Raw genomic sequence first — 18,345 nt, forward strand, 5'->3', positions numbered from 1 at the left:
TGCTTGCAATCTCATGCCAGAGCCTTTGTTTGTAACCAGTGAGTCTCCCAGTCTTTCCCTCTATAGCTGCACAGCCCTGGCATCTTAGATTAACACTCATCATGGAACACCTGGGTGGCTTAGTCAGTAAGCACCTGATTCTTGCTCTCAGCTCAGGTCTTGATCTCAGGATCATGAGTTCAAGCCCCAAGTTGGGCTCTATGGCCAGCATGGAGGCTACTTAAAAAACGAAACACTCATCATAAGCCACTTTCATTTATATTTTGTCTTGCACTACAATAGCAGAGTTGAATAGTGCAAGAGACACTATGGCTGTCAAAGCCTAAAGTATTTACTGTCTGGCCCTTTAAGAATAGATTGGCCAAGGGGCACCTGGCTAGCCCAGTAGGTGGAGTAAGCAACTCTTGACCTCTCAGGGTTATGAGTTCAAGTTCCATGTTGGGTGCAGAGATTACTTTAAGGTTTTTTGTTTTGTTTTGTTTTTGTTTTTGTTTTTTTTATTTATTTATTTGACAGAGAGAGAGAGAGAGATCACAAGTAGAGAGGCAGGCAGAGAGAGAGGGGGATGCAGGCTCCCCGCTGAGTAGAGAACCCAATGTGGGGCTCGATCCCAGGACCCTGAGATCATGACCTGAGCCGAAGGCAGTGGCTTAACACACTGAGCCACCCAGGTGCCCCCAGAGATTACTTTAAAAAAAAAAAAAAGTCAAGGGGCACTTCGTGGCACAGTTGGTTTGAGTGTCCAACTCTTCGTTTTGGCTCAGGTCTTGATCTTGGGTGAGATGGAGCCCCATGTTGGGCTCCATGCTCTGCATGGAAGTATGCTTGAGATTCTCTCTCCCTCTCCTTCTGCCCCCTCCCAAAATGAATGATTTTATCTATCTATCTATCTATCTATCTATCTATCTATCTATCTATCACAGAGACAGTGGGAGAGCACAAGCATGGAGAGCGGCAGGCAGAGGGAGAGGAAGAAGCAGGCTCCCCACTGAGCAGGAAGCCTGATGCAAGGCTCCATCCCAGGACCCTGAGACCATGACCCATGTGGAAGGCAGATGCTCAACCACTAAGCCACCTGCGCCCCAATACATGAATCTTTAAAAAAAAATAAAATGGGTTGGCAAGCCCTGGAAACTTTTCAAATTTGAGGGGCATTCAAAAAATGGAGGGCTTGTTAAAACACAGACTGCTGGGACATCTGTGTGGCTCAGTCAGTTAAGCATCTGCCTTCAGCACAGCTTGTGATCCTAGGGTCCTGGGATGGAGCCCCGCACTGGGCTCCCTGCTCAGCGGTGAGCCTGCTTCTCCCTCTCCCTCTCTCTCTCATGAATATATAAACTTTTTTTTTTAAAGATTTTATTTATTTATTTGACAGAGAGAGAGATCACAAGTAGGCAGAGAGGCAGGCAGAGAGAGAGGAGGAAGCAGGCTCCCCGCAGAGCAGAGAGCCCGACGCGGGGCTCGATCCCAGGACCCCGAGACCACGACCCGAGCCGAAGGCAGCGGCCCAATCCACTGAGCCACGCAGGCGCCCCTATACAAACTTTTTTAAAAAAGGTTTTATTTATTTATTTGACAGAGAGACAGTGAAAGAGGGAACACAAGCAGCAGGGAGTGGGAGAGGGAGACGCAGCCTTCCTGCTGAGTGGGGAGCCCGATGCAGGGCTCGATCCCAGGACCCTGGGATCATGACCTGAACCAAAGGCAGATGTCCAGCGATTGAGCCACCCAGGAACCCCATAAATAAACTCTTAAAAAAAAAATAAAACCATGGACTGCAAAGTCCCACCCCAGTGTTTCTGATTCCTTAGGTGAAGATTATAAATATTTCAATTACCTTTCAAAAACAAATCTGGTCATTCTATACTTTGCTGGAAATCCTTTGATATTTCAACTTGGCTAATAAACTAAACATTCCTTAGCTGGACCTTCATAATCTGTTCTCAACCCATCTTACCTGCTTTATTCTCTATACTCTGCACTATTCAAGCTAAACTTCAGTCAATTTCTCTCACTTACTCCAACCTATCCTTTCATCCCATGCCTTTGTAGTTTTCATTTGTCTGAAATGTCTTCCTATGTCTTCCTGAAATGTCAAGACACATCTCAGTTGCCACTTCTTCAATTCCTTCCAGAAGATAGTATGTTCTATCTCTGTACTCCAAGACAACTTTATTCTTCCCAGGCTTCACTATCTTTTACACTATATTAATATCAATGTAACTACCACTCATTAACCGAGCTAAAGGTCAAGGGAAGGTGCTTTCTTTTAATACATCTACACAGCTCATTTATTCATTCAATGAATATTTATTAAGTGCCGACTTTGTGCAGACTAAGATTCTGGGTGCTGAAGGTACAGCAGTGAACAAAACATGAAGCTTATATTTTAGTGAAAGAAGACAATAAACAAAGTAGATTATGTTAGAAGGTAATAAGTACTAAGAAGAAAAATAAAGCAGAAAGGGGGAAGAGGGAGTTTAGAGGAGGGTATGAGTTTACATAACGTGACCAGAGAAGGTCTGATGAAAAGATGACATTCAGGGGTGCCCACGTGGCTCAATTGGTTGAGTGTCTGCTTTCTGCTCAGGTCATTAACCCAGGGTCCTGGGATGGAGTCCCACATCGGGCTTTCGGCTCGGCAGGGAGTCTGCTTCTCCCTCTCCTCTGGGCTTGTGCTCGCTGTTGCTCTGTCTTAATTTGTAAATAAATTAAAAAAATATTTTTTAAAAAAGATTATATTCAGGAATATCACCAGAGAAGAGGGCATATGGATATTGCAAAGACGAGTGATCCTAGTGGAGGGAATAGCAAGTGAAAGGACCTCAGCAGACACATACCAGGTGTGTCTGAAGGACAGCAAAGAGGCAAGTGTGGCAGAAGGGCAGTCAATTAGGGGGAAGAAGAGTAGCAGTCCAAGTCAGAGAGCAGTACGAAGTGGGGGGGGGGGCAGATCGTGTAGGCCGTAATTATGATTGTTTTTCCTCTGGGTAAGATGGAAAGGCATGAGAAGGTTTTGAGCAGAGAAAGAACATGATCTCACTCACATCTTATCGGGATCACTATGGCTGCTATGTTGTGAATAGACATAAGTGGGGGAAGGCAAAGGTTGAAACTGAGAGATTAATTATGAGGTTACAGCAATAAAAAAGTGCATTGAATAGGACTCTACCTTCGAGCAACGTGGAAGTTGTGGAGGTGTGTGAAGGTGTGGGATTCCGGATATATACTTTTAAGGGCAATGGAATTGGAAATTGACTGGATATGGGGTGAGAAAGGAGAGGAAGGCTATTGAAGCAGAATTTGGGTGAGGGAAGTTCAGGAGCACAATTTTAGGTTTAAGTTTGAAATGCCGATTAGACATCCAAGTGGATATGTCTCCTAGGCAAGTGGATATACAATTTTGGAATTAGGGGATGAATCCAGGAAGAAGATATAAATTTGGGAGTGTTTTTTTTTTTTTTAAGATTTTATTATTTATTTGACAGAGATCACAAGTAGGCAGAGAGGCAGGCAGAAAGAGAGGAAGGGAAGAAGGCTCCCTGCCAAGCAGAGAGCGAATGTGGGGCTCCTCGTTCCCAGGACCCCGGGATCATGACCTGAGCAGACTGAGCCACCCAGTTGCCCCTAAATTTGGGAGTTTGACATCAGTTAAAGATGGTACTCAAAGTCTAAACACTGAAAGAGACCACCATATTCTATGGCCTCCCACCGCCCCAGCACCCCCTTTATTGGTATCACTAACCCCAATACTTTCCTTGCAGATCTTAGGCCATACAGTCTGGTGGAAGGGGGCTGGGGTTCTCTTGGCTTCTTAACATATTCACACCCACTTGTTTAAAATTTCCAGTGCTTCGTGCTTTGGGCCCTCAAGGCCAAGACACAGTTTTAATTAGAGGTTTTCATATTAGGCCAAAGAAGTTAGTCATCTCCATTTTCATATAGACTGAAAAAAAAAATACACCTCAACAGAAAAGAAAAACAATCAATTGAAACTCTTTTTAAAAAAGTTTTTCCAGGAGGAATTGAGGACTTGTTGGCTGAAGTTGCATGGAAATTCAGACACACACACACACACACACACACACACATACAATGAACATTGAGAGACTGAAACAAGTGCTCCGCATAAGAGAATACCCTAAAGGTTCCTATTCCCAGTAAAAATTAAAATCCCTGGGGAGCCTGGTTGAATACGGCGGAGGCGCAGGTGCCTCTAGATCTCGGGGTCCTGAGTTCGAGCCCCACGGTGGGTGTAGATTATTAATAAACTTTTTTAAAAAAGTGATAAATATCTCTTCCGAGATTTCCTTTTGGCTTTGACCCTTCATGAACCTCCAGCAGATGCTAGAAGTGACTTAAGAAGGCTGGGGAGATAGCCGTTGGGAAATAACTGTTGGTAGTTCGCAATACTTCATTCCAGGGAGGTTGTGGCAAGAACTCCCTAGGCAGCAGACATCATGGATTTTCCTCCCTCTGGGAACCAGAGGTCCCTCCGTTTCTGGTCTGGATCCCTCAGAGACAAAGAAATTCATTCTCTCCCAGACCAGAGTGGAGCTGGTGGGGAGTGGAGGGAGTGGAGGGGTTAGAATTCTACCCCCAAGAAACACCCACAGGCTCAGACAGGAGCCCGAATCCTGACTCTGGTCCAGGAGGCTTGCGGGGCTGCGGGGGCCGCGGGGCCCCTCCGGCGAGGGCCGGGCTGGCTGCCAAGGTGCCGGGGGAAGGGGCCGGCCAGCGCAGGCCGGGTACGTGGAGCGTTCGGTCTACTGCCCCGAAGGACGCGTCTGCCTCCTGAAGCCCCCTGCCCTCTTCTACGCTCCATTCTCTCGCTCTCCTTTTTCCCGGCGAGCCTCCGCATTCTCCATCTGCCCGTCGCCGCCCTCGCCCTTTCTTCCCTCCTCCTGACCCTCCCCCGGCTCGCCCCTCCCTCGGCAGCCCACCTTCGCCCCGCTCCTCCGCGGGCTTCTCGGTGCTCGCCCCTCATCCCAGGCCTCCCCTCGCCGGCCCCTAGCCTCCAGGGCCCCCGCGGCCCCTTCCCCGCCCCCCTCGAGGCGCCGGCGGCCCCTTTCACAATAGTGCGGCCCGCCTCCCTCCTCTCCGCTCCCGGTTCGCTCCCGCCCGCTCCCCGCCCGGCGCATGCGCCCTCCGGTCAGCGGCGGCTGCGGCGGTGGCGGCTGCGAGCGGCTCCGTTTTTTTTAAAGGGAAACGCTGAGGCGCCGGGGGTGACTGTGGGGGAGGGGGACCCCGAGCCGCGGAGACCCCCAGGGGAGGCGACAGACCCCCTCCCGGAGTAGGAGGGCTTTGGGCGGACCCATCCCTCCCACCCCTCCTGAGGAGGAGCGGGGGGAAAATGGAGGCTCGGGGCGGCTGAGGCGAGCTCCGGGGCGGGGGGCCGGGGCGGGGAAGGGGGGGTGTGGGGTGGGGAGACGAGGCGGGCCCGGCCGGGCCAGGGGGGGCCGAAGCGAGCTCCGGGGATGAGCTCGGGGGCGGCTGGGTGCGAGCTCCTGCCTCTGAGGCGAAGGCGGCGGCGGCGGCAGCAGAGGCGGCGGCGAGGCCCCCATGGGCCGGCGGCGGGCCTCAGCCGCGGCCTCCACTTCTCCGCACGCCGGCGGGATGGCGCCCGGGCCCCGGAGGAGCCGCGCTAGCCAAGGCCTGCTGCCGCGCTGCTGAGGCGAGCCCGCCAAACTCCCCTCCCCCTCCTCCGTCCTCGACCCCCCACACCTCGCCCCTTCCCCACCCCCTCCTCCGTCTCGGTCCCTGGCGCTGCTCCGGACCACTATGACCATGAGATCCGCAGTGTTCAAGGCGGCCGCGGCCCCTGCCGGCGGCAACCCTGAGCAGCGACTGGACTACGAGCGGGCTGCGGCGCTGGGCGGGCCCGAGGACGAGCCCGGGGCGGCCGAAGCCCACTTCCTCCCCCGGCACCGTAAGCTCAAGGAGCCGGGGCCCCCGCTGGCCTCCTCCCAGGGCGGGAGCCCCGCGCCCTCCCCGGCCGGCTGCGGCGGCAAGGGCCGGGGCTTGTTACTCCCGGCCGGGGCGGCCCCCGGGCAGCAGGAAGAGAGCTGGGGCGGCTCGGTGCCCTTGCCCTGTCCGCCCCCGGCCACCAAACAAGCCGGCATTGGGGGGGAGCCAGCGGCCGCGGGAGCCGGCTGCAGTCCCCGACCTAAGTATCAGGCGGTGCTGCCCATTCAGACGGGCTCTCTCGTGGCGGCGGCCAAAGAGCCTACGCCCTGGGCTGGGGACAAGGGTGGGGCGGCTCCCCCAGCTGCCACCGCCTCGGACCCGGCGGGACCCCCACCACTACCTCTGCCGGGGCCGCCACCCCTCGCGCCCACCGCCACCGCCGGGACCCTGGCGGCCAGCGAGGGCAGATGGAAGAGTATGAGGAAGAGCCCTCTCGGGGGTGGCGGCGGCTCGGGAGCCTCCAGTCAGGCCGCCTGCCTCAAACAGATTCTTCTGCTGCAATTGGACCTCATCGAACAGCAGCAGCAGCAGCTGCAGGCCAAGGAAAAGGAGATCGAGGAGCTGAAGTCAGAGAGAGACACGGTACGGGAGGGGTTAATTTACGTTCGGGACGACGAGCGGGTTGTGCGCATGCTCGGGGGAAGGGGGCTGTAGGAGGTTAAGGTATCCCTTGGTTAGGGGTAAGGGGGTTGGCCACCAGCAAAGGAGTATCTTAAGTGTCGGGTCCTTGGGAACCAGGCTCACAGACACGTTGGATTGGAGAGAAGGGTTAAAGGGCAACCTCCCAGTGGGAGGGGGAGGGGAGGGTTCAGTTGCCAAAGGGTTAATTTAAAATGACAGTCCCAGACTTGTGGGAAAGACGTGGAGGGTGGGAAAAGACCTGATTTGTGAAGGGTTAAATATGTAAAGGTGGGATGCATATGTGGTGGCTTTATGAAAGGGGTTAAATGAAAGCTTTTGCATTAGAAATGCATTTTTAGAGAGGGGCAGAGCAGCTGTTGCACTGCTGTAGCATCTTTAGATAGGAGGGCAGTAGGCCTTTTAACTGCCAGAGAGGTAGCGGTGATGCACAGTGGAATCCTGTTTTAGTTTTCTTAAATGATATGAAGAGAATCACCGCCTTTGATTTCAGACGGTTTTGAATAAGAATCTGAGTTATAAAACATGACCCACTGACTAGCTCCCTTGTATAAGCATGGTGTTGAAGGTTGGTAGATTTTAAGGCATCAGGGGAAAGTGAGTTTATTAAATGTACTAAGTAGACCCCCTCCCTCCAAAATCCCTGTTTTAGAATCTTAAGATAGTAGGGCAGTAGTTTATTATTTCTTTGTACTTCTGAGGAGCACGACTATATAGGCTTGTTTTCACTGCAGCAGTAGTCAAAAGCACCTTATGCGTTAAAACATACTCTTTCAGGTACCAGGAAAGCTGTGTGTATGTGGGGGGGCGGTGGGTATTACTGTGCTAGCATACCTCACAGCTGCCTAAAAATAAACATGGTTTCTACAATTGTTGTGTTCAGGCTGCAGCAGTCTCTCTCTCCCTCTCCCTCTCCCTCTCTCTCTCTCTCTCTCTCTCTTTGGCGTTGTGTGCGCACAAGGGCTAAGCAGGGGAGCAGAGGGCTATTCATTTTGTTTGCTTTACAAATGAATCGCATCAGGCATCGGGCTCTTTTATTGGAGAATGCATTCTGCAAGGTGGAATGGGAGCTGGGGCAGGTCTCATCAAAATATCTCATGGTCTTGATTTGTGGAAGTTACTCAACATGGAGGTGGCACTGCCCAGCTCCTGTACTGCAGTCTAGGGGTGTGATGGTACTGTAATTACAACACCTCATATCCTTACATGGGGGAGGCGGGAAGAGAAGGACCAGTGAAGGGAAAGAAATCAAGGAAATGTCACCCACAGACCATGGTTAAGTAATGTTAAGGCTGTGAATCAAAACAAGATGAAATGAAATGACAGTATGGGTGACATGGGGGCTCTCTGCTGATTGTGGAGGTTTCTGCTCAGTTCCTGAGGTAGTGACCCCTTTGCAGACTTCCCCAGGCAGGAAAAGTGGGGTGAGTTAAGGATAGAGTATCAGTCTGAACTTGGCATTCACTGTTTCTGTTGTGTATTGCAGTCTTAGCATTGCTTAAGCTTGTTTCTTATTCCAGTTGTTGTTTGGCCTCTACCAAAATCTCTGCAGCTAAGTAGATATAATGAAGAGAACATTAATATTGCTGTCTACCCAAATAAAATTCTCACTGTAGTGTTTTAAGTAGCATAGTTGGCACCTTTTCTCAGAACGTTCTAAATGTGAAGTTTTCAATGATAATAGATGTCCATTTTCAGTTTGATTATGTAGTTCTCCTTTAATTAAAGTTAAAGATTTGGCTTAATTAATATTTAGATAAATAGGTAGATTTTTTTCTTGTTATGTCAAGTGCAAAGAAATACGCATATTGCATGATCAGTGGGACTATGGGTACTGGTTATAATTCTTCCAAATTGAGTGTTCATTGTTTAAATGCCCTGCACACCCCTTTCACATAACACTGCAATCCCTCATGGTACTGTGACTGTGAGCTTTTCATTCCTTCTCAATATACCGTTTGGACTTTGCCCTTGTGTATAGCATTTTGGAGAGAAAGTTGAAAGGATAGGATTTGGAGAAACCTAGGGCCTCCTAAAAGAACATAAGGTTAATTCTGGAAAACTCCCAAACTGACTTGGAGCCACATGATTAGCAGTAGAGAGACCATGCCATTTGAAAGGCATGTTGTGGCCCCTCCCAGAGAAGAGGATCTTCTTTCAAAAGAATGAACTACAAGTTCCCCCATGCCCCTCTTCAGCTAGATTAGCCCTAAAATTAAGCAGAGTACCTCGTCTTCTGTATTGTGTTTAAGGAAAACTATTGAGATTAATGCCTGTCTCTTAAAAATAAGTTGAATTACTATGGTCCAGGGAAAGAGGCAGAAGACCATACTGATGCCTAAATGGGGCTAAGTACCTGGGTGTAATTTTTTTGTGTTTTAAGTCTGCATTTTGGCACTCTTTTCTTTTAGCTCCTTGCTCGGATTGAACGTATGGAAAGGCGGATGCAGCTGGTAAAGAAGGATAACGAGAAAGAAAGGCACAAGCTGTTTCAGGGCTATGAAACTGAAGAGAGAGAGGAAACGGAGCTATCCGAGAAAATTAAACTGGAGTGCCAGCCGGAGCTTTCCGAGACATCCCAGACTCTGCCTCCCAAGCCTTTCTCTTGTGGGCGGAGTGGAAAGGGACACAAAAGGTGTGCTGATAACTTTGTTACACTGTCTGGACATGATGAGGACATGTGTTCCCAGTGACTGAGAGAAGGGGATTAGGATTTATGAATTAGTTTTAATACCACCATATCCTGAATTATGAGGTCTTCCATGCTGAGAAACTATCGTGAAACATTCTTGCAGGCTATAAAAATCTATTGGGAACATTTTGGTCACAGAAGTAATTACAGAATGTAGAGTACATCATAAAGAGAATGGGCAACAAATGTGATGGCTGAGTTTCTTAAAACTATAGCAGTTCACTTCAAATTAGGAAGTGTTAAATTCTTTCATCATGTTAGGTAGTAGTGGATAAAGAAGTAAGATCTGACTGTCCTTGGACCCAAAGAGATAAGTCAGACTAGTTGTGAAGGTGGTGTAAGTTTTAGAAACTTGGAATTCAGTTGCAATAAAATAGGAAAGTAGACAACAGTGATATAAACTGAGTTTTGTAAGATTCAGAGACATTAAAGATTATTCTGAGGTAGAATAGTGAAACTTTAAGGAGGAGATGGATCTTGAAAAAGAAGTATAGAATTTAGGTTGGTAAAAAGGAAAGGAGGTGGCATTCTAGGAATAGTGGTGGAGGGGAGGAGATTGGTGGGAAAAAGCCAAAAGATAGCAAGAAGAAAGAAATAGAGATTATAATTAATGTGGTATAGAATTTGAGGAAAAAATAAGAGACAGGTCTCTGGTTGATAGGAATGAAATAGGCCACAGAGTAGTGGCACCTAATGTTAGCTAAAGGGTCTTGAATAAAATAGGAACCTTCTTAGATTTAGGATGCAATAAGATACTATTAGAGGTTCTTAAGCATGGAAACTCACTTGTTCAACAAACACTTAACTGAGGGCCTGTTATTTATACTGGTAAGCATGAGGCTGTTCCTGCTTGTGACTACCAACTGAACCAGATGTTTAGATATTTAGATACCTGAACTTGTTTGTTCTCTTGCCCCCAAATGTAATCAAATAAGATTTTATCAAGAGTCAATACATTTTATAATGTTTTCTTCCCTATCTAATAGGAAATCCCCATTTGGAAGTACAGAAAGAAAGATTCCTGTTAAAAAGCTGGCTCCTGAATTTTCAAAAGTCAAAACAAAAACTCCTAAGCACTCTCCCATTAAAGAGGAACCCTGTGGTTCCTTATCTGAAACTGTTTGTAAACGTGAATTGAGGAGCCAAGAAACTCCAGAAAAGCCCCGGTCTTCAGTGGACACCCCGCCAAGACTCTCCACTCCCCAGAAGGGACCCAGCACCCATCCCAAGGAGAAAGCCTTCTCAAGTGAGATAGAAGATTTGCCGTACCTTTCCACCACAGAAATGTATTTGTGTCGTTGGCACCAGCCTCCCCCATCACCGTTACCATTACGGGAATCCTCTCCAAAGAAGGAGGAGACTGTAGCAAGTAAGGCATAGAGAACACTTGCTCTTATACCCTAGTGGTGGCGGTCAAGCTAACAAGTGTGAAAATGCCTTTGGCATTTTTAAAAAAGTGCAATCAATAAAGCAGAGTTCTGTCAAGAATGAGTAAGTTAACAGCCAGAGACAGACACTGTGCAGGCATTGCAAATAGATGGAATTACAGCAAAATGTGCTCAATGTATTTGCCTGCTTACAACACTGGGAGATGTGTTTGCCAGTAAGTTGCTCATCACAAGAGCACCAGACTTGGGGGTGTAATCTCCAGCAACTTGCATGCCCTCTGAAAGAAGGGTTTTCTGTGCTGTGAAATGCATAGAACTTATACTTTGCCATGCACGACTGTTCCTGCAATTGATATTGTGTGAAACCTGGGAGGGTGGTCTTTGGGTGTTCTCAGGGGCCAATGGTAATTTTTGGGTTGGGGAGCCAGCTTGGGGTGGGGAATTTCACCTGGGCCTCCGCTCTTTAACTTTATAAACATTTATCTGTATCTCTATGTCCCGGTCTGGGGGGCAGGAGGAATCTGCCAAAGACCAACAGTCTTACTTTATCTTACTATACTTCACAAAGGTTCTAAATGTGAAGAGTTTACTTGGATTGCAGTAGCCCATTGGTTGTTCATATATTTAAATAAAATGGTCTACAAACTATTTTTCAAACAATAAGGACTATCTTGGGATATCTGAGCTGCTTGGGGAGGGTGTGGGGTACGGGACCTTGGGCTTCATTCCCTTTTTTTTTCTTTATGGCTTCCACACAGAAATGCTCCCCTATCTCCTACATCAACCAGTAACTGCAATGTGCCTTCAATTGTGTAATGTTAGTCTGTGACAGTCACTGCGGGCGCTCCGGGGTGATGGCGGGGGAAGTCTTCTTGAATAGAGCCACAGCCCCAGGTTTCTACCACTGTATCTTGCCCTAGCAGGGATGGGGATGGGAATCCATTCCAATAAGACAAGAGCATTCTCCAGGCTTTGTTTGGCTGTTCTGATGACAAAATTAAGTGGGGGAAGATAGATTACTCTTCTTAACTATCTAAAATTCATTAGGCCTCACACTTGAGTACATGAGCTAGACCAGGATCCTGATCTAGGTTCAGGTTTTTTGTTGGTTCAGTCAGTTGAACAGGTTCATCCTTAACCGTTAACCTTCTTGCTGCCATGGCAATGCTGTGTAACAACTTAAGAGAAACTGTGAAGCAACTTCCCATCCGGGATTGGGAAATGGCTTGGTCCAGAGCTGTTCTGTTTGACTGGCTGTTTTGAAAACCCTCTCTGCCCTAGTACAGAAAATCCAAACACCTCTGAGATTGTGGGGATAGCAGTACAGAAAGAGTCTGATTGGGGGGAATCCCAGCCCTTTGAGGAGTCTGAGTTGTGAATAAACGTGTGAATCCTTATTCTTGCTGCCCCTATCTCAAGAGGAAGCTCAATGGCTTGTTCTAAGGAAGCCAAAGTCTTTGTGCATGTTGTTCAGGCTGGACCAGCAAGGTAGTTTGTTTGGAGGGAGGAGGGAGCTGTTTAAGAAGACTACATATGTAAGTTTTGAGAACACTGATCTTTTATTTGAAAAATAGGGTCAACTTTTACTCACCTGCCATGTTCTGAGTTTAAGGTTTGATATCCTTGGCCATCAACTGTTGCAGGGAAACCACCCTAAATAATGAAGAAAAGAAGTCGTCTCAGTGTAAAAAAAAAAGTGGTGGGCTTATTTTCTTTTCTTTTGTCTGTTGTTCCCTCTTCCCCTCCCCCAGAGAGAAATTCTCAAAAGAGCAACTCAAAAAAACCAAAATGGCTTCCTAGTGAGAACTTCAGTGATGATCCTTTCCTCCATTTTGGGTGTGGGCTTTTTTTCTTTTTACACTGAGATGATTCTTCTTTCCTGCATTATTTAGGGTGTCTGATGCCATCAAGTGTTGCAGGAGAAACTTCAGTCTTGGCTGGTGAGTAGAATAGGAATTGTGCTGGCTGGGCCTGGGGTGGGGGTTGGTGGGATGGTGGATGGTTGGGAGCTGTGTTCCCCATCAGCTGGATGTGGGAGAGTGAGATTCTTTGGTGTATGATTACACTATAGACTTCAAAATGACTACAAATTTCAGTTGTTTTTCAGGAACTGCAATAGCATCCATTATATGAATTGTCAGGTATTGGCTTAGGGTTTTTTGTGCTCCTGTGTTTGGCAGACTGCAATGGCATTTTAGGTTCTTTTATACCATAGCGAGGACACTGAATGTGGCTTCAGGTGAGGCCATAGAATGGATTCCTATCACTTGGTAACTTTGTCCTATCTGGGGAGAGGCCTCTTGTCCTAGTGAATAGTAGGAGGGTTGTGTGACTTTGGATTTAAGGGTGGTTCCACCCCTCCTCCCTTTCTTTTTCTTTCTTTTTTTTTTTTCAGTTCCTTCTTGGAGGGACCACTCAGTAGAGCCTCTAAGGGACCCAAATCCTTCAGACCTTTTGGAGGTAGGTACCCAAGACTTGTCAGCAGAGGGAAGTGAGGGACAGAGTAGAAATGGAGGTTTAACTTGAATGTGTTATAGTGACAGGATGGATGGGTTAAATAACTCTAAAGCCAGAACGGAACTTGAGCAATTATCTAGCCCAACTCTTGTTTATATAGAAAACTGAGTTTCAGAGTGGCTAAATGATTTATTCAAAAAGAAATAGCTAGGCAGTGTTCAAAACAAAATGAAATTTCATGCTAAGTAGAAAAGTTCGAATGTGCCACTCAGCAACAAAATTATGTATTTCAGATTCATTTGACTCTTAAAACTCAGACTCTTGCAAGGCATGGAGGTAGGGAGGACTGCCTCCCTACCTCAAGCCTCAGGGGTTGTTTCAGTTTGACATGATTTTCACCTTGGAAAGTTAAATAATTTTGAAGTTTGGACCGTCTGCAAGGGTGGGTGTGGGGAGAGGAGTATGTGTTTTGTTGATTCCGTTACCAAGAGGTTCCCATGACATCCATAGAACTTACAGACTCAGGTGGACCTGCAGGGAAAAGATTTGACATTCCTGGAAGCTGGAAATGAGTCCGTATACACGTGTCACATGATGATAAATTGTTTATCAGCTGCTGTTCTTTACACAGAACCTGGATGACAGTGTGTTTTCGAAGCGGCATGCAAAACTGGAGCTGGATGAGAAGAGAAGGAAAAGGTGAGACGAGATACTCATCCTGGAACAGCTGAGCCCTTGGACCCTAACTTCTCTCATCCATGCTCTGAAAAGTCCTGGAGCCCTTAACACCCTTAAATTACTGCCATCGCAATTGGTTGAGTATCTTCGTTTGAAGTGGTAGTTGTAAAGATGTTTGGCTTCTTTTTCTTTGTGTATGCCCTTCCTCAGTTCCACTCTCTGTGGAACATCAATGCGTGATTTGGACTGCTGGACCTAAACAGCTCTTTCCTGACCTGGCAGACAGTTCACTTTACTACCCCCACCCTCCCCACCCCATTAAGAAGAGTAAGCACAGGGGCTCCTGGGTGGCTCAGTCAGTTAAGCATCTGCCTTCAGCTTGGGTCCTGATCCCAAATCCTGGGATCAAGTCCCGGTTCGGGCTCCCTGCTCAGTGGGAAGCCTGCTTCTCCTTCTGCCTCTTCCTCTCTGCGTATTTGTGCTCTGTCAAGTAAATAAATAAAATCTTTAAAAAAGAAAGAAGAAGAAGAGTCAGCACAGGTCTCCCTAGTGTCTGGATTGTGTCAGTTGCTTTTATAGAGCAGGTTTTCAGTAATACTGGATTTGTTTGTTTGTTTTGTTTTGTCTGGTTTGTTTTTCCCAGATGGGATATTCAGAGGATCAGGGAACAAAGAATTTTACAACGACTGCAGCTCAGAATGTATAAAAAGAAAGGAATTCAGGAATCTGAGCCTGAGGTTACCTCATTTTTCCCTGAGCCAGATGACGGTAAGTTTGTCTATCTAAAAGAGTAGGTTTTTCAAAGAAGGAAAAGGGTGCGAGGCTCTAGGGTACAAACTTGCTCTGAATGAATGAACAGCATTTTGGAGCAGGTGTAGTTGCCAGAGATTTCCCCTCTGTGTCACTAACAAGGTCCCATTTGGCTTTCTTCCATAGTTGAAAGTTTGATGATTACCCCCTTCTTGCCTGTTGTAGCATTTGGACGACCATTACCCAAATTAACTCCACAGTAAGTATAAAGGTTTTCACCCCCTCCTCCCTTCCCAGGTAGCCTGCACTTTACCTCCTTTTTAGACCTCATAAAAGCCTAGATAAAAGGTGGAACAGGTGGCTCAGGGATAGTCATGACTCTTTGACAGAAGAGTCTATCTGGGCAACTAACCCTTGCAGTGATAAAATAATTAGAAGGACTGCTTTTTGAGTTAGAAAGAGATTATTTCGTCACTTTAATAGCACACTGTTTCTCTGGCTTTGAGACAGGAAAGATTCTAAATTTGGAACTTGAGAGTCAAGGTTGGGAGTGGTGAGGGGCAGAGTATCTTTTTAGAGTTAATCTTTTGTCCACACTGAATCCCTTCTCGTCTTCCAAGTTGATTTCCTTACCCTTTCTTTGCCAGGAATTTTGAGCTGCCCTGGTTGGATGAGCGTAGTCGATGCAGGTTGGAGATCCAGAAGAAGCAAACACCTCACCGGACGTGTAGGAAATAGCTGGGCTGGCAAGAACCTTCTGTCTTCAGATAGTTGTAGCATGCCATTCCCAGAGAATGGCAGAGACCTGTATATGTGACCTATGTCCTCATGTATGTTATCATTCACTGATAATGCCCTTCCATATTCCCTTGATCTTGTTTTGTTTTCATCGCTCTGATTTCACAAAAACTCTTTCATTGGGCTAATTGTGAATTATGGATGGTGATTGGGATTTCTTTTCCCTTTTTGGGGAAATGAGCTCTCAAGCTAAATCTATAGGATGGCAGATTCGGAAGCCTCAGGGGTCTGCTTCTATACATTTGCCTACGTTAGAGGGGTAAAAGGACTCTCTTCATTAGACTTGTGGAAGATGAAGCAACCCCTGCCTTTAGAGCTGTGCCTGCATGGCACTCTTCTCGCCCTGGTATACCCTACCTTAGAGTCTGAGTATAGTGGTGTTTACCCTAAAACAAAACAAACAAACAAAACCTCACCATGAGCTTAAGGACCGGATGAGGAATAAAAAGTGAAGTGATGAAGCAAGTCATCTTCACAGGGTAGAAAAGAGATTGAAAAGTTGGCAGATAAATGTCTGAAAAGACAGTTATGCTCTTAAAACTATTCTGTGATAAAGCCATGTGGGAAGGGATTTGGGCTGTGATTATTTTCTTAGTTAATGGGCAACTGAATTTCTTCCCCCACTCCTCAAGAAATAAAACCCTTGGAAAAGAGAATGGGGATGGTTAGTTCAGGGCAAGTTATGACGCTAAACAAAAGCAGTTGACATTTGAGGATGGCATGCCAGAACCTGTATAGATGTCCTTGTGTCACATCACTTCTCAAGTATTCCTTAGTTGGGCTTTATTCTTTTAGCTGAGCTCTTGGTGGTGGGATAGAGATTTAGGGAGGGTGGGGGGGGTGTATGTGGAAATATGTGCTTCCTTTGGCTGGCAAATGTCTACATCTTGAAACAAACAGATGTACCTAATGAGCTTCTCCATTCACTTTGTAAAAATAGATTTGTATGTGTATCATCTTGGTCCCCCTCTCCCATTTTGTTAAAAAATTTCAGGACAGCACTCCAGGCCACTTTGGTCTCAGTGTAAGATCCCTGTAACTATCTGGAAGGAAAATAGAGCCAAGACCTCTGGTCTTAAATATATAGGAATTGCCTTTCTTTAGTCTTCATGACTATTGTGTGAAAACAAGTAGGGGTTTAATCTCCTAGAAGGTAGGGGCTTTTATCCTTGAAGAGAATATGTCCCCAGATTATTAGCACTTTTAGAGGAGAAGCCAAGGTATGTAGGGTGTGTGGCCGGCCCATCAATGGAGCATGAGAGAATGGGGATACCATTGTGGGAAGAAAAGAAAAGTTCCTCAGGGGCCTCCCACTGCTAAAGATTTTTGTGACATGTTGATCTGTGCTCCCTGGGTTTGACTTTTAAAGGAATTATTCCGGCAGCACATGTAGTATTCTTGGATGATCTTGCTGCTTTTATTTCTCCTTTTGTGTGTGTGTGTGTGTGGCTATGGGTTTTCATTTGTAACTCCATCTGCTTAGGAGAGTGGGCTCTCCACAAGGGAACCTGCTGTGAACTTCACTGCAGTAAGAGTGTAGAGAGAAATAGGACTTACTCCACTAGGGGCTCTCATCTCACACCTTAAGGGGAGGAAGGAGATTTCTAGAAAAACTGGGCCAGATTTTCTTTGTTCTCCATCATTTTAATATGGCAAGCTGTTTGGCTTTCCTACTCTGACCTATGTTATGTTCCTTTATAATGTGCCCAAGAAGAAAAAAGACCAATCAGTGTCTCTTTACGTTGTTCCTTGATTCCTCTCTTTCTTCTTGATTTTCAGCATTTGTCGGATTCCTAATTTGGATATGGATTTGCAAATTTAACTTTTGTGCCCTGCCCAGGGGACTCCCCAGATTCTGAACTTGAGCTAGACTAAGAGGAATCCATGAGGTGCTATCTGGCCAGACTTAAGTGGATTCTATTTCCTTGGTTTTCCCTCTACTTAGGACCGTTCATTTTATTGTCCCCTCTTCTAGATCAGTTCTCCTTTGATTTGGGTATGTTGAGGTTTGTTGAGGAGGTTGGAGAGTAGATTAGCAAAATTCCAAGAGTGAAATTACAGTGTGTTAGAGTGTGGGGGGAAAATTAGTCTTATTTTTTCCCTACATGGGATACAACACTGTGAAATTCAATCTTCAGCAAAGGCCCTGCAATTCTCCTAAAACATAGTTCTTTGTTTCTTTCTTTAACAAAGTTTAAGCTAGTGTTAATAAATTAAAAAGAGAAATTGCTTGTCTGTCCACTTCAGCTTTGTTTTATGCCCATTTCATATTGTTGTCTGTGTTGTAATTCATACTTTTGATACCATTTCTGATGTGTAAAATTGGTTGTCTTGTAAATATCTTATAAAGAGTTCAATTGTAAATAAACTATTGTGGCTGTTAATTTTTGAACTTCTGCTTCAGTTTATTAGATTTATTGGGAAGCATTTAACAGTTCTGCTTGTAGATACTAAAAGATTAGAAAAAGAAATCATTTTCACAAAATAGAGAAATACACCATTTTCTTTTTTGTGTATAAGCACAAGGCATGTTTTTCATCCCTCTTTGTTCTGTGTTCCCCCTCACACATACGGTAAGTGGCAACTTTAAAAACAAGATCCTAGGATAGGATACTTGGTGCCTGGTGTCTAAATGAATGAAACCTCATAGTTGAAAAGACCTTAGAGGTCATCTAGTCTGACCCCTAATACATGATTTCCCCTTCACAACATTCCAGACAAATGAAGTCCAGCTTTTGTTTTAATTCTTCATTTTTTTCTATGCATTTTTTTTTGAAGATTTTATTTATTTGACAGAGAGAGAGATCACAAGTCTGCAGAGAGGTAGGCAGAGAAAGAGGGGGAAGCAGGTTTCCTGCTGAGCAGAGAGCCTGATGCAGGGCTTGATCCCAGGACTCGGAGATCGTGACCTGAGCTGAAGGCAGAGGCTTTAACCCACTGAGCCACCCGGGCGCCCCTAGGCATTTTTTCCTAAAT

The 18,345-nt window shown here is 46.3% G+C and overlaps 1 protein-coding gene and 1 long non-coding RNA gene across 3 annotated transcripts; one reads left to right on the forward strand and one right to left on the reverse strand.

Moving 5' to 3' along the window:
* Positions 1 to 2,294: 2,294 nt before the first annotated feature.
* LOC123929485 lies at positions 2,295 to 5,062 on the reverse strand. The gene is made up of 2 exons (XR_006815927.1): positions 4,944 to 5,062; positions 2,295 to 3,946 (listed from the first exon to the last, which is right to left on the reverse strand). It is a non-coding gene; the product is annotated as an uncharacterized LOC123929485 (long non-coding RNA).
* Positions 5,063 to 5,777: 715 nt separating this feature from the next.
* MSL1 (MSL complex subunit 1) lies at positions 5,778 to 17,761 on the forward strand. Of its 2 annotated transcripts, XM_045985188.1 has the most exons (9): positions 5,778 to 6,549; positions 9,018 to 9,241; positions 10,285 to 10,667; positions 12,579 to 12,626; positions 13,082 to 13,146; positions 13,775 to 13,842; positions 14,465 to 14,589; positions 14,758 to 14,830; positions 15,219 to 17,761. In XM_045985188.1, exons 1-9 carry the CDS (start codon positions 5,782 to 5,784, stop codon positions 15,307 to 15,309), a joined length of 1,845 nt encoding a protein of 614 aa, XP_045841144.1. In that variant the 5' UTR covers positions 5,778 to 5,781; the 3' UTR covers positions 15,310 to 17,761. The 2 variants fall into 2 exon arrangements, with proteins under 2 accessions (XP_045841144.1, XP_045841145.1); XM_045985189.1 differs by lacking the exon at positions 12,579 to 12,626.
* The last annotated feature ends 584 nt before the right edge of the window (positions 17,762 to 18,345 follow it).

This window comes from Meles meles, chromosome 18 (genome assembly GCF_922984935.1).
Source record: "Meles meles chromosome 18, mMelMel3.1 paternal haplotype, whole genome shotgun sequence".
Taxonomy (NCBI): Eukaryota; Metazoa; Chordata; class Mammalia; order Carnivora; family Mustelidae; genus Meles; species Meles meles.

Coding starts and splice junctions, on each gene's coding strand:
- MSL1 (XM_045985188.1), top strand. CDS start 5,782: ATGACCATGAGATCCGCAGTGTTCAAGGCGGCCGCGGCCCCTGCCGGC. Junction 12,627..13,081: donor AGAAACTTCAGTCTTGGCTG/GTGAGTAGAATA, acceptor TTTTTTTTTCAG/TTCCTTCTTGGAGGGACCAC. Junction 14,590..14,757: donor TTTCCCTGAGCCAGATGACG/GTAAGTTTGTCT, acceptor TTTCTTCCATAG/TTGAAAGTTTGATGATTACC.